The sequence below is a fragment of the Oncorhynchus kisutch genome, linkage group LG23, assembly GCF_002021735.2.
Source record: "Oncorhynchus kisutch isolate 150728-3 linkage group LG23, Okis_V2, whole genome shotgun sequence".
NCBI classification, from domain to species: Eukaryota; Metazoa; Chordata; class Actinopteri; order Salmoniformes; family Salmonidae; genus Oncorhynchus; species Oncorhynchus kisutch.
Window position 1 is genome coordinate 18,048,914 of NC_034196.2, and position 14,825 is coordinate 18,063,738.

At 45.6% G+C, this 14,825-nt stretch overlaps 1 protein-coding gene across 5 annotated transcripts in view; it reads left to right on the plus strand.

The window, feature by feature from the left end:
• The window catches only part of LOC109876021 (G-protein-signaling modulator 1), a 33,969-nt gene extending 26,671 nt beyond the window's left edge, over positions 1–7,298 (plus strand). For 3 of the 5 annotated variants that reach the window (XM_031802852.1, XM_031802851.1, XM_020468498.2), the window contains 3 exons: positions 4,726–4,888; positions 5,087–5,292; positions 5,536–7,298. In XM_031802852.1, the coding sequence (XP_031658712.1) occupies positions 4,726–4,888; positions 5,087–5,292; positions 5,536–5,733 (567 nt within the window). In that variant the 3' untranslated portion in view covers positions 5,734–7,298. The remainder of the gene's footprint in view (positions 1–4,725; positions 4,889–5,086; positions 5,293–5,535) is intronic. The other 2 variants (XM_031802853.1, XM_020468499.2) reach the window with 1 other exon arrangement.
• The last annotated feature ends 7,527 nt before the right edge of the window (positions 7,299–14,825 follow it).

Below are 14,825 nucleotides of genomic sequence, written 5' to 3' on the forward strand. Positions count from 1 at the left end.
ATGTGTAGTGTAGCACTATAATGGACTCAGACACAATGACTTTGAACTGTGTTAGCTTTAGCTAACAGTAGCGATTGCTCCTCTGAGTATCTTGTTTCTCCTTAAAGCCCTAATTAAATCTCACACTTTCCACCTCGTATGAAAGTGTTCTACTGAAAGGCATTATCTACTGACTCCAGCTTCAGTTTCCCCTCTGCATTTAAGGATCGGCAGCCTTTTAAACAATCAATGAAAGCTAACCTGACAGCTAAAACTGCATAAATGTGGTTAGCGAGCCAATGCTGTTGGTCAGGAAGAGGCTTCTGAAGTCTGTAGGGTCCTTGCATCCAGATTTACGTCATATGATGAAAGTGCTGTAGGTGAAACATGATGTGATTTAATGAGGGTTAATGGCCAGACTAGGTCTCCAGGTTACTTCCTGGTAGAGAGGAGTGCTATGTCTGATGGCGCTTCCAGGAATAACACTAAGTAAACTTGCTGGCCTTTCTGACTGCTTGAGATTGTTCATAACAATACACCTTTGTGCTGTCCTTATCCTTAGAACGTCATCGGCCAGCTTCAGCCAATGGGGTTGTGTAATTCAGCGCCTGACTCGACCAACCATGCATCTCGGTTCTGTGATGCTGTTAATTGTTGTAATCAGTGGACTGCCGTTGAAAAGAGTGAGGAAGCCCTTGTGTGAAGGATGCCTGTTATTTATTGGCTGACTAAAATAGCTGTTGTACCATTCTGGGGTGGTATGGAGACAAGGTCCACTTCCTCTGTTGCTTATCTCTCTCTGTATTCCAGAACTAGACTCAATAATATATTGAACTGACAATAAAAAGGGTACTTGATCAAAAAAAAATCACACTAGGTCATAAGTCACTCTGATCACAAAATGCGAGGGGAAGGGGTCGGCCATTGGGATGTGGTGAAATGTCAATGGTTACCATTGTGTGCCTCTGTGTGTGTCTATTAAGGATAGCAGCGCAACTTTGAGTTCTGGTTTCCTTAGCAACACTGATTTAATTTAGGGAGAGTCCTTTCCCCTCTCACTTCCACCTTTCTCTCTCTCCCAACTCACACACTCTCTCCTTCCACCTCACTCTCTCGCTCCCCTTCACCATAATTGAGTAATTGAACAATACATAGGCAGAGGAAAGATCTAGACAGAGAGGCAAGAGGAGAACAGACAGAATCCAGGAAGTCACAGCTCATTATGCTCGGAGGGGGAGAAAATCACATGGAGCTCAGCTGAGGCACAGGAAGACGCACAGAATGTTTCTTCTTTTGCTGGTCAATTTGGGAATTGATCACAGAATAGCATTTTAATGAACTTATAGTATTCACGAGAGATCCATATGAATTTATTGCTGCTATAGATACAATTATTAAATAGATGGCTTGATTGAACCCAATGAGATGTTCCATTGTGCTTGCCGGAACTGTCTCTTGGCAGTGCTCAGAGTTTGTTGTTCCCGTGATTTGTTAGTGGGCACTCGCTGCCCATCCCCCTGCCTTGGCTGACAATGTGACCTTCATCAGAGGACCCCCCTCTCCTCATAATGAGTTATTTTCCCACAGTGGGAGAGAGAGCTGCAGCTGGGACAAAGATGTCCTGCAGAAGAGAGAGAGGGAGGGGGAAGATGGATATATAATTATATGAATGAATGAAGGAATGAATGAGTGGTAGAGAGAGAAAGAGAGAGGGGGAGAGGAGAGAGGGGGAAGGATGAGAGAGGGAGATATAGGAGAGAGGGGGAGTGATGAGAGAGGGGGGAGAGGAGAGAGGGGGAAGGATGAGAGAGGGAGATATAGGAGAGAGGTGGAGTGATGAGAGAGGGGGGAGAGGAGAGAGGGGGAAGGATGAGAGAGGGAGATATAGGAGAGAGGTGGAGTGATGAGAGAGGGAGATATAGGAGAGAAGGGGAGTGATGAGAGAGGGGGGAGAGGAGAGAGGGGGAAGGATGAGAGAGGGAGATATAGGAGAGAGGGGGAGTGATGAGAGAGGGAGAGAGGGGAGGGATGAGAGGGGAGAGATGGGGGAGTGATGACAGAGGGGGAGAGATGAGAGGGGGATATAGGAGAGGGGGGAGCGATGAGAAAAGGGGGAGCGATGAGTGATGGGGATATAGGAGAGGGGGGAGTGATGAGAGATGGGGGAGCAATGAGAGAGGGGGAGCATTGAGAGAGGGGGATATAGGAGAGAGAGGGATATAGGAAAGATGAGAGAGGGGGGAGCAATGAGAGAGGGGGATATAGGAAAGAGGGGGATATAGGAAAGATGTGAGAGGGGGGAGCGATGAGAGAGGGGGATATAGAAGAGAGGGGGATATAGGAGAGAGGAGGATATAGGAGAGAGGAGGATATAGAAGAAAGGGGGATATAGGAAAGAGAGGGGGAGCGATGAGAGAGGGGCATATTGGAGAGAGAGGGATATAGGAAAGAGGGTGGAGCAATGAGAGAGGGGGATATAGGAGAGAGGGGGATATAGGAAAAAGGGTGTAGTGATGAGAGAGGGGGAGCGATGAGAGGAAGAGAGAGGGGTAGCGATGAATGAGGGGGATATAGGAGAGAGGGGGAAGAGGAGAGAGGGGGAGCGATGAGAGAGGGGGGAGCAATGAGAGGGGGAGCGATGAGAGATGGGAGAAGGGGAAGAGGGGAGGGCGTAATGAGGAGGACAGGCGTCAGTGGGGACGGATGGGGGAAAGAGATCACCGAGAGGGAAGGGTGGAAAGGAGGAGAGTGGTGAGGGAAGGGGGGAAGACAGGGGAGTGTGAGTCCGGCGTGTGGAGAGTGAGGGAAAGAGGAGAGCGCTCGGAGAGAGAGAAAGAGTGAAGAAAGGGAAAGAGAGGTGCTTGTGTGGTAAGACACTTCACTGTACTCTTTATCTGTATGATCATTTGATGGATGATGGTGTTGCTTGAACTAGTCTCTCTAATTTTTTGACTTTGTTAGCCTAAATGTCTGTTTCTTGCTCTGCCAGAGAGGCAGACACATTTTGTGGCAATGAATTATTTTACGATGCCCAGTAAAGCAAACGTTTGAAGTGTAGCCTAATTTTGGTCCAAAGTTTTCACAAGAAAAGTCTCTGCTGAAAATGTGACCGCCTACAGCAACAGCACTGTTGTATCATACTATTGAACATTGTAGCCTCTGACCAGATTCTGGTGAGCTTATTCACTGATAGTTGCCTTTGTACAAATCACACTGTACCGAGTTGAGACTTAAAGGTTCTTAATTATCAACGTAAATTAAAAAATATATACAATTTGCTTCCAGACAAAATTGCCTTGTACAGTACGTGTATCCAGTCCTATTTTTGTGGAGATAATGTTTGGTGTTGATTGGGACATTATGGTGTGTGTGCCTGCAAGGCGTGTTGGGGAAAGGGTGAGGAGGATAAGGACACCATCAGCCATTATTGATCCATGATGTGTCCTGTGGCTCACTGCCTTTGATGCCTGCCATTAACCTGCCCAGGGATTTATCATCAACATGGAGGCAGGATCACACACTGACCAATACAGAGAATCATGTTGATATTGTAGATGGCCACAGTACTGGATGTTGATACTCAGAGGAGGCTTTATATGTGTACTATATTTTATACCTTTATTTAACTTGGCAAGTCAGTTAAGAACAAATTCTTATTTTCAATGACAGCCTAGAAACAGTGGGCCTTGTTCAGGGGCAGAACAACAGATTTTTACCTTGTCAGCTCGGGGATTTGATCTTGTAACAAGTCCAATGCTCTAACCACTGGACTACCTGTTGCCCCAAACTCAATACTATATTGAGAGGTTGTGCTATGTTTGATGACCAAACAGCAATTTTTTGAAGGCATCCTAGTTGGTCAGATAGTGAGAACACTGTTATGTGCTATTCCAGTTAGTATCGAAGACATTTTTTGTCCAAAGTGCTATGAAAAGGTTGAGAACAACGCAAACAACAGCAACTCAATATATAATGGTACAGGTCACCATAATGGCAGAGAGCCAATAATTGTACTGCCACTGATTGCATTGGGCAACAATTGGAGAATCTAATAGCCAATAGTCAATGGAGACAAACAGACAGACTGTGTATCTATTTGGCCATGTGACTCATTAGACACTCTAATACGAGGACATACTGCATGGTCATTTCACAGCAGTTCGATAGTACTTGATATGCGAAGCAAATGTTCTCCTCTATCTGGAACACCAACTGCCCCAAACCAGGCATCCTGTTAAACAAGCCAAACAGAAACCACATAAACAGGATACAAGAGACAAGTGGGTCAGTGTATGTGGAAATACAGTGCATTCAGAAAGTATTCATACCCCTTCCCGGTTTCCACATTTTGTTACGTTACAGCCTAATTCTAAAATCGATTACATTTATTTTTGTCCTTATCAATTTGCACACAGTACCAGTCAAAAGTTTGGACACACCTTCTCTTTCAAGGGTTTTTATTTATTTTGACTATTTCCTACATTGCAGAATAATAGTGAAGACATCAGAACTATGAAATAACACACATGGAATCATGTAGAAACCAATCAAGTGTAAAACAAATCTAAATATATTTTATATTTGAGATTCTTCAAAGTAGCCACCCTAGGCCTTGATGACAGCTTTGCACACTCTTGGCATTCATCTAACGTAACAAAATGGGGAAAACGCCAAGGGGTCTGAATACTTTCCCAACGCACTGTATGCGCCTGTTACATCACTTAGCAACATGTCCCTCTGTTTCAGAAGCTAGGTCAGGACCCCTCCGATGAGGACTGCTTCTTCGACCTTCTCAGCAAGTTCCAGAGCAGCCGCATGGACGACCAGCGCTGCCACCTAGACGACCTGAACGAAGAGAATGGAGAAAATGGCGAGAACGGAGGGGCCGTCTCTCTCAATGAAATGCTAGGTAGGTTAATGACTGTGACGGCGGTCTAAAGCTAGAGCATCACTAATACTACTTGGGACCGTCATTACTTCCAGTGACTTGATTTGACGTCAATGCATGATTCACTCAAAGCAATGGTCTCTAGTCAGAAATGTGTGGCTTGGAATATCTTCTGTCAATGACAGTACAATATAGTTCTCCTCCTCTTGTGCTTCTCAGACCCTACACTCATCACGTCACCCCAGACAGAGGAGCTATTTGACCTGATCGTCAGTTCCCAGAGCCGTCGCCTGGACGACCAGCGGGTCAGCGTCAGCAACTTACCCGGCCTCAGGATCACCCATAACAACCTGGGCCACCTGTGTGTCGATGCAGACCCCCAGGAGCCAAGCGATGACTTCTTCAACATGCTCATGAAGTGCCAGGTAGGGCCATGTCTCACTGCCTCAGCATCTCTATGGGTTGAATCTTAACCTAAGATCTGCGCAAATAACTCAAATGTTTGTGTTGAGTCAGTCTCTGGTACCATCAATCAATGCATGATTTAGGTAAAATACTCAAATGTTTGTGCATACTGTATCTCAGGCTATGTAGGATTCATAACTGCAGGACTTGCTATTTTAGATGTCTGTCTCTCCCTCTCTCTCACTCTCTGTGTCTGCTTCCAGTCCTCCAGGATCGATGACCAACGGTGTTCCCCACCAGAAGGGGGGCCCCGGGCCCCCACGGTGCCTGACGAGGACTTCTTTAGTCTGATCCAGAGGGTACAGGCCAAGCGCATGGACGAGCAGCGGGTCCACCTCCCGTCAGATGAACAGGATGGGCCCGACTCCGACCCAGAACCACCCTCCGGAGACTCCAGCTAGGGACCCAAGCACACATCCCTCGGGGAGTCTGCCTCATAGAAGGTGGAGAGAAAGAGGAGAAATGGGCCAACACCTGAGGAGATCTGTGAAGGGGTGAAAGTAAATTAGGTTGATGTGTGATGCAAGATCCGAACCCTATGTGCAATATGTGGCCCCCTTTCAGCTGTTGTGAATCTGTTTAGGTTTGAAATGTGTGTAAATCCGATAATGATGAAATGGAATGTATATATGATACATTTATGTGAATTATGGTTTGGGGTGTTTCGCTAGCGATTGAGACGCCAACAAGAAATAACAGATATTCATATTTACCCCATTTACTGCCTTAATCAGTTTTTCTCTGACTCAGATTGTATTCCCAAGTGTCAGGGGTCTGTGGGTTCAAAGTGCATGATAGAATAGTATTCGGTTTGAAGGATGACGATGAATGCTGCTGGTATTATTGGTGTAGCAAACAGTATTGGCTACAGTTTTCGGTGGCAACAACATGGTTAGTTAAGGTCTCTTCATTATTGAGTTAATGTCCTCTGGAGCACAACCAAACAGGTTTTAAAACAATATATCAATTTATCAAAATAGTAAAAGATACAGTGAAAATACATTTTATGGATAATAGTATACAAAATCAAGAAAAGCACATTTTAGGGAGAAATTCAAGGGAGAACTGGAGTAGATGGATCAGGGGAATTTTTAGGACAGGAAGGGAGTAGATGCACAGCCTATGCACACAGAATCCTGTTTTGCAGGGAACTCCTGCTAAAATGCCACAGCTGTTGGTCTTCAATTTCCAATCATCTTCAACAGATGTCTCATATTCTGCTGGTTTACTGCCCCATTGTGGTGACACTTGTATACTACAACTTTCCTGTGTACCCCATTGGAAATGATTTGTAATTCCTGCGGAAGGTTGAGGATGTAATCTTCTGCGCAAGTATATTGATTTTAAGCACTTTTTATTATTTTAGTGACAAGCTATACTTAAACTGTACAGTATGTACATTGCATATTTTTTGCTGATCATTTTTTAAAGGTTAGTGTATTTGCAACAAAAATGTAGTGCCTTGTGTGTATTTTATTCAGTTGTGGATATCAGAGTTATTCTGTTACAGACCCAGCAGACCAAAGACGGGTGCAAACTGAGGAAAATAAACAAAAACGGCTTATAGTAAGATCTAACGTACTGTACATATATGTTGCCTAACTGATGTTCCACAATGGACATTTTTAGTTGCTCTTCTTCTTTGGGACTCCATTTGTAAACGTATTAGTATTAGAGTGTAGCTCTTCTTTGTACCTCAAGGGTCGTGAACCTAACCCAGGATGGGTCGTGGTCCAAATGATTCATCTCCATCTCTGTAGTAAGAGGGTAACAAGGTCCCCACTGTTTTCCAAAAATAGTTGATTTCCTCTATTTTCTCATACCTTATGAGGATAAACTTGGTCCAGACCTATCCGCTACGCTTCTATTTGTTACTGCCATATGTACATATTTTTTGTATTTATGTTCCATTTGAGGACATGAAGATGTCCCCTCTGCTTTTAATAAAATGTTGATTCAAATGTTTCACGTGCCTCTGTAGTCATCAACAGTGTTGTTTTAAAGATTACCATAAGAATGTCTGCTTTCAAATTAGGGGCTATGCTTAAACTGAAACACATTGTACGTAGGTGGTGTTGAGACAGACTTTTTTTATTCCACCCCATTCTACAGTATTTTGCTCAAATTTTCTTATGGCCCGACCCTCATTACGTGCAGTGCGTGATTCAATTTCCCCCCAGTCCAAAGACATGGACATTCTTTAGATATCAGATATGGAACATTTTACAATATTTTCACAGTCTCCTCGCCCTGATAAGAATGACTCCTTATAACAGCAACTGAAAACACGGCCATAAAAAAAGATGGAGAGTGTCATTGACTTGCCCTTGGTTGGGCAAGGCACAGTGGGCTGACCAAACATGTTGGTTTGCTTTTCTCTGTTTTCTAGAGGAGATGATCCCAGAAACCCTAGACCTACTCCAATTTGCATACCAACCCAACAGATCCATAGACGACGCAATCTCAATTGCACTCCACGCTGTCCTGACCTACCTAGATAAGAGGAATACTTCCGGCGCCAACAGAGATGGCCGCCTCATTTCTCATTCCTATTTTTCATGTGTTATTTATTTGTTACCCCAGGAAATCGTAGGATTTATTACATACAGTCGGGAGGAACTATTGGATAAAAGAGCAACGTCAACTCACCAACATTACGATCAAGAATACGACTTTCCCGAAGCGGATTCTCTGTTTGGCCCACCACCCAAAACAACAGCGCTGCAGAAGGGGCAGACAGAGCGGTCTTCTGGTCAGGCTCCATAGACGGGCGCATCGGGCACCACTCCCGAGTATACTACTCGCCAATGTCCAGTCTCTTGACAACAAGGTAGACGAAATCCCAGCAAGGGTTGCCTTCCAGAGAGACATCAGAGACTAGCGTTCAATGTTTCATGGAAACATGGCTCACTCGAGACACGCTATCAGAGTCGGTACAGCTACCAGGTTTCTTCACGCAGAAACAAGCATCTCTCTGGTAAGAAGAAGGGCGGGGGTTATGCCTTATGATTAACGAGACGTGATGTGATCATAACAACATACAGGAACTCAAGTCCTTTTGTTCACCTGACTTAGAATTCCTCACAATCAAATGCCTACCGCATTATCTACCAAGAGGATTCTCTTCGATCATAATCACAGTCGTGTATATTCCCCCCCAAGCAGACACATCGACGGCCCAGAAAGAACTTAATTCGACTCTATGTAAACTGGAAACCACATATCCCGAGGCTGAATTTATTGAAGCTGGGGATTTTAACAAGGCTATTCTAAAAACAAGGCTCTCTAAATTCTATCAGCATATCGATTGCGTGACCCGGACTGGCAAAACCCTGGATCATTGTTATTATAACTTCCGCGACGCGTATTAGGCCCTCCCCAGCCCTCTTTTCAGAAAAGCTGACCACGACTCAATTTTGTTGCTCCCAGCCTATAGACAGAAACTAAAACAGGAAGCACCTGCGCTCAGGTCTGTTCAACGCTGGTCCGACCAATTGGATTCCACACTTCAAGATTGCTTTGATCATGTGGACTGGGATATGTTCCGCATAGCGTCGAACAACAAAATTGATGAATACGCTGATTCGGTGAGCGAGTTTATTAGCAAGTGCATCGGCAAGTGATGTTGTACCCACAGTGTCTATTAAAACATTCCCCAACCAGAAACCGTGGATTGATGGCAGCATTCGTGCAAAACTGAAAGGGCGAACCACAGCTTTTAATCAGGGTAAGGTGACCGGAAACATGACCGAATACAAACAGTGTAGCTATTCCCGCCGCAAGGCAATCAAACAAGCTAAGCATAAGTATAGAGACAAAGTAGAGTCGCAAGTCAACGGCTCAGACACGAGAGGTATGTGGCAGGGTCTACATTCAATCACGGACTACAAAAGGAAAACCAGCCCCGTCGCAGACCAGGATGTCTTGCTCCCAGACAGATCAAACAACTTCTTTGCTCGCTTTGAGGACAATACAGTGCCACTGACACGGCCCACTACCAAAACCTGCGGGCTCTCCTTCACTGCAGCCAACATGAGTAAAACATTTAAATGTGTTAATCCTCGCAGGGCTGCAGGCTCAGAAGGTATCCCCAGCTACGTCCTCAGAGCATGCGCAGACCAGCTGGCTGGTGTGTTTACTGACACATTCAATCAATCCTTATCCCAGTCTGCTGTTCCCACATGCTTCAAGAGGGCCACCATTGTTCCTGTTCCCAAGAAAGCTAAGGTAACTGAGCTAAATGACTATCGCCCCGTAGCACTCACTTCCGTCATCATGAAGTGCTTTGAGAGACTAGTCAAGGACCATATCACCTCCACCCTACCTGACACCCTAGACCCACTCCAATATGCTTACCGCCCCAATAGGTCCACAGATTACGCACTCGCAATCACACTGCACACTGCCCTAACCCATCTGGAGAAGAGGAATACTTATGTAAGAATTCTGATCATCGACTACAGCTCAGCATTTAACACCATAGTACCCTCCAAACTCGTCATTAAGCTCGAGACCCTGGGTCTCGACCCCGCCCTGTGCAACTGGGTCCTGGACTTCCTGACGGGCCGCCCTCAGGTGGTGAGGGTAGGTAACAACATCTCCACCCCGCTGATCCTCAACACTGGGGCCCCACAAGGGTGCATTCTCAGCCCTCTCCTGTACTCCCTGTTCACCCACGACTGCGTCAAGTTTGCAGACGACACTACAGCGGTAGGCTTGATTACCAACAACGACGAGTCGGCCTACAGGGAGGAGGTGAGGGCCCTCGGAGTGTGGTGTCAGGAAAATAACCTCACACTCAATGTCAACAAAACAAAGGAGATGACCGATGACTTTAGGAAACAGCAGAGGGAGCAGCCCCCTATCCACATCGACGGACTGTAGTTGAGAGGGTGGAAAGTTTTAAGTTCCTCGGCGTACACATGACGGACAAACTTAAATGGTCCACCCACACAGACAGCGTGGTGAAGAAGGCGCAGCAGCGCCTCTTCAACCTCAGGAGGCTGAAGAAATTCGGCTTGTCACCAAAAACACTCACAAATTTTTACAGATGCACAATCGAGGGCTGTATCAGGGGGCAAACTACCTGCCCTCCAGGACACCTACACCACCCGATGTCACAGGAAGGCCAAAAATATCATCAAGGACAACAACCACCCGAGCCACTGCCTGTTCACCCCGCTATCATCCAGAAGGTGAGGTCAGTACAGGTGCATCAAAGTGGGGACCGAGAGTCTGATAAACAGCTTCTATCTCAAGGCCATCAGACTGTTAAACAGCCATCACTAACATTGAGTGGCTGCTGCCAACATACTGACTCAACTCTAGCCACTTTAATAATGGAAAAATTGATGTAATAAATGTATCACTAGCCACTTTAAACAATGCCACTTTATATAATGTTTACATACCCTACATTACTCATCTCATATGTATATACTGTACTCTATACCATCAACTGCATCTTGCCTATGCTGTTCGGCCATCACCCATTCATATATTTGTATGTACATATTCTTATTCCTTTACTTATTCCTTTACACTTGTGTGTATTAGGTAGTTGTTGTGGAATTGTTAGATTACTTGTTAGATATTACTGCATGGCCGGAACTAGAAGCACAAGCATTTCGCTACACTCGCATTAACATCTGCTAACCATGTGCATGTGACAAATAACATTTGATTTGATTTGAATACCTATGTGAGAATGCTGTTCATTGACGTCAGCTCAGTGTTCAAAACCATTGTCCCTTCCAAGCTCGTAACAAAGCTTAGGACTCTGCAACTAGATCCTGGACTTCCTGACGGGCTGAACCCAGGTGGTGAGGGTAGAAAACATTACCTCCGCCATGCTGATCCTCAACACAGGGGCTCCACAGGGGTGTGTGCTTTGTCCCCTGTTCTCGCATGACTTCAACACCATCATCAAGTTTGCTGACGAAACAACGGTGGTAGGCCAGATGAGACAGCCGACAGGGAGGATGACAGTGACCTGACAGTGTGGCGCCTGAACAACAACCTCTCCCTCAATGTCAGTAAGACCAAAGAGCTAATTGTGGACTACAGAAAACAGGGGGTAAGCATGCCCCCATCCACATCAATGGTCTATCATCAGGTCGAAATCTTCAAGTTCCTCAGTATCCAAATCTCTAAGAATTTAAAATGGTCCACACACGTGCTCACAGTTGTGAATAAGGTGGAAAAGGTTTGGCATAGGCCCTAAAATCCTTAAAACGTTCTACAGCTATACCAGTGAGAGCATCTTGACTGGCAGCATCACTGCTTGGTATGTAAATAGCACCGCCCTCGATTGCATGGCACTACAGAGGGTGGTAATGACAGCCCAGTACATCACTGGGGCTGAGCTCCTTGACATTCAGAACCTCTATATCAGTCAAAGTGAAAGGAAGGCCCGGAAAATCGTGAAAGGCTCCAACCACCCAAGCCATTGTTGTTAGGCAGGGCGGAGCAGGTGAACCCAGGTGCAGACTCAGACAAGGAGACAGGGATAAGGTAACTAAGGTGTTTATTGAAAAGCAGGGGGGAGATGGGATTCCAGGGGAAGCCGGCCAGGGGAAGAGTATTTGTAGAGGTCTTGATTATGGAACAGGTTGCAGCTGGTGGGGATCTGTTCCGCCTCCAGCACACCTGTCTCTAGTCACACAACCACATACACCCACACAGGGAGAGAGGGAGAGAGCACTGGAGGAGTGGTGGCAGGTTAGGGAGACACAGGATGAGAAGTAGAGGGCGTGGCAGGAGCAGATGTAACAATTGTTCTCTCTTCTTATGCATGGCAAGTGGTACTGATGCATCAAGTCTGACACCAACAGGCTCCTGAACAGCTTCTATCCCATGCCATAAGACTGCTAACTACTGTACACCGAGCAAAAAAAGAAATGCAACGTGTTGGTCCCATGTTTAGAATGCTCTTGATCGATGTGTATAATAGCACGTTCCAGTTATTGCCAACATCCAGCAACTTCGCACAGCAATTGGAAGAGGGGTGGGACAACATTCCACAGGCCACAATCAACAGCCTGATCAACTCTATGGGATGGAGATGTGTTGTGCTGCATGAGGCAAATGGTGGTCACACCAGATACGGACTGGTTTTCTGATCCACACGCCTGATATCAGTATTCCCAGTCATGTGAAATAAATAGATTGGGGCCTAATATATTTATTTCAACTGACTGATTTCCTTAAATGAACTGCAACGCAGTAAAATCTTTGAAATTGTTGCATGTTGCGTTTCTCACGTTTCAGGGAAGGCCCAGATGCAGCCAATGTCGAAGTAACAAAAGTGCATTACTAGAACAGGGGGCAGGCAAAACGATAGATCAAGGGCAGGCAGAGGTCAGTAAACCAGGGTGGTGTGACAAGATACAGAAACGGCAGGCAGGCTCAGGGTCAGGGCAGCCAGAATGGTCAAAACCGTGAAAACAGGAACTAGAAACAGACAGGAGCAAGGAGAAAAACGCTGGTAGGCTTGACAAACAAAATGAACTGGCAACACACAAACAGAGAACACAGGTAAACTCAGCAAAAAAAGAAACGTCCCTTTTTCAGGACCCTGTCTTTCAAAGATAATTGGTAAAAATCCAAATAACTTCCCAGATCTTCATTGTAAAGTGTTTAAATACTGTTTACCATGCTTGTTTAATGAACCATAAACAATTAATGAACATGCACCTGTGGAATGGTCGTTAAGACACTAACAGCTTACAGACGGTAAGCAATTAAGGTCACAGTTATGAAAACTTAGAACACTAAAGAGGCCTTTCTACTAAACACCAAAAGAAAGATGCCCAGGGTCCCTCCTCATCTTCGTGAACGTGCCTTAGGCATACTGCAAGGAGGCATGAGGACTGCAGATGTGGCCAGGGCAATAAATTGCACTGTGAGACAGCGCTACAGGGAGACAGGATGGACAGCTGATCGTTCTCGCAGTGGCAGACCATGTGTAACAACACCTGCACAGGATCAGTACATCCAAACATCACACGTGCGGGACAGGTACAGGATGGCAACAACAACTGCCTGAGTTACACCAGGAACGCACAATCAGTGCTCAGACTGTTCGCAATAGACTGAGAGAGGCTGGACTGAGGGCTTGTAGTCCTGTTGTAAGGTAGGTCCTCACCAGACATCACCGGCAACAACGTCGCCTATGGGCACAAACCCACTGTTGCTGGGACAGACAGGACTGGCCAAAAGTGCTCTTAACTGATGAGTCGCGGTTTTGTCTCACCCGGGGTGATGGTCGGTTTCGCTTTTATCGTCGAAGGAATGAGCGTTACACCGAGGCCTGAACTCTGGAGCGAGATCGATTTGGAGGTGGATGGTCCGTCATGGTCTGGGGCGGTGTGTTACAGCATCATTGGACTGAGCTTGTTGTCATTGCAGGCAATCTCAACGCTGTGCATTACGGGGAAAACATCCTCCTCCCTCATGTGGTACCCTTCATGCAGGCTCATCCTGACATGACCCTCCAGCATGACAATGCCACCAGCCATACCGTTCGTTCTGTGCGTGATTTCCTGCAGGAATGTCAGTGTTCTGCCATGGCCAGCTATGAGCCTGGATCTCAATCCTATTGAACACGTCTGAGACCTGTTGGATCAGAGGGTGAGGGCTAGGGCCATTCCCCCCAGAAATGTCTGGGAACTTGCAGATGCCTTGGTGGAAAAGTGGGGTAACATCTCACAGCAAGAACTGGCAAATCTGGTGCAGTCCACGAGGAGGAGATGCACTGCAGTAGTTAATGCAGCTGGTGGCCACAACAGATACTGACTGTTACTTTTGATTTTGACCCCCCTTTGTTCAGGGACACATTATTCCTTTTCTGTTAGTCACATGTCTGTGGAACTTGTTCAGTTTATGTCTCAGTTGTTGAATCTTGTTATGTTCATGCAAATATTTACACATGTTAAATTAGCTGAAAATCAACGCAGTAGGCAGTGAGAGGACATTTCTTTTTTTGCTGAGTTTATAAATACACTGTGGATAATGGGATAAAAGGGCGACACCTGGAGGGGGGTGGAGACAAGCACAAAAACAGGCGAAACAGATCAGGGTGTGACAGTTTATATTTTTGTTCGGTATAGTATGCTGACTTACTTTATCGTGTACTTCTTATTTTTATATCTTGTGTTTTTGTTCTACCTTATTATTTTTTCTATTAGATTGCTATTGATTACTGCATTGTGCATGTGCAATTAAAACTTGAAACCATGTAACAGTGATCAGACTGCAAAGCTCTTTATTCAGCTTGAGTTGTGGTTCACCTTTGCACATTGGCTCTTTTCCTGTTTGTTGCAAAAACACAGATGCATCATTTCTCTTTGACTCTTTTAGGATCAGCCTTCCTTTGATAATTACTGTACATAAACAGCCTCTGCTCTATGATGTCATAGGGAAGCTTGCTATGGGAAAAGAAGTGAGCAAAGGCCAAGCAATTCCCATGCAACTCCAATCTTCTGCTGGAACA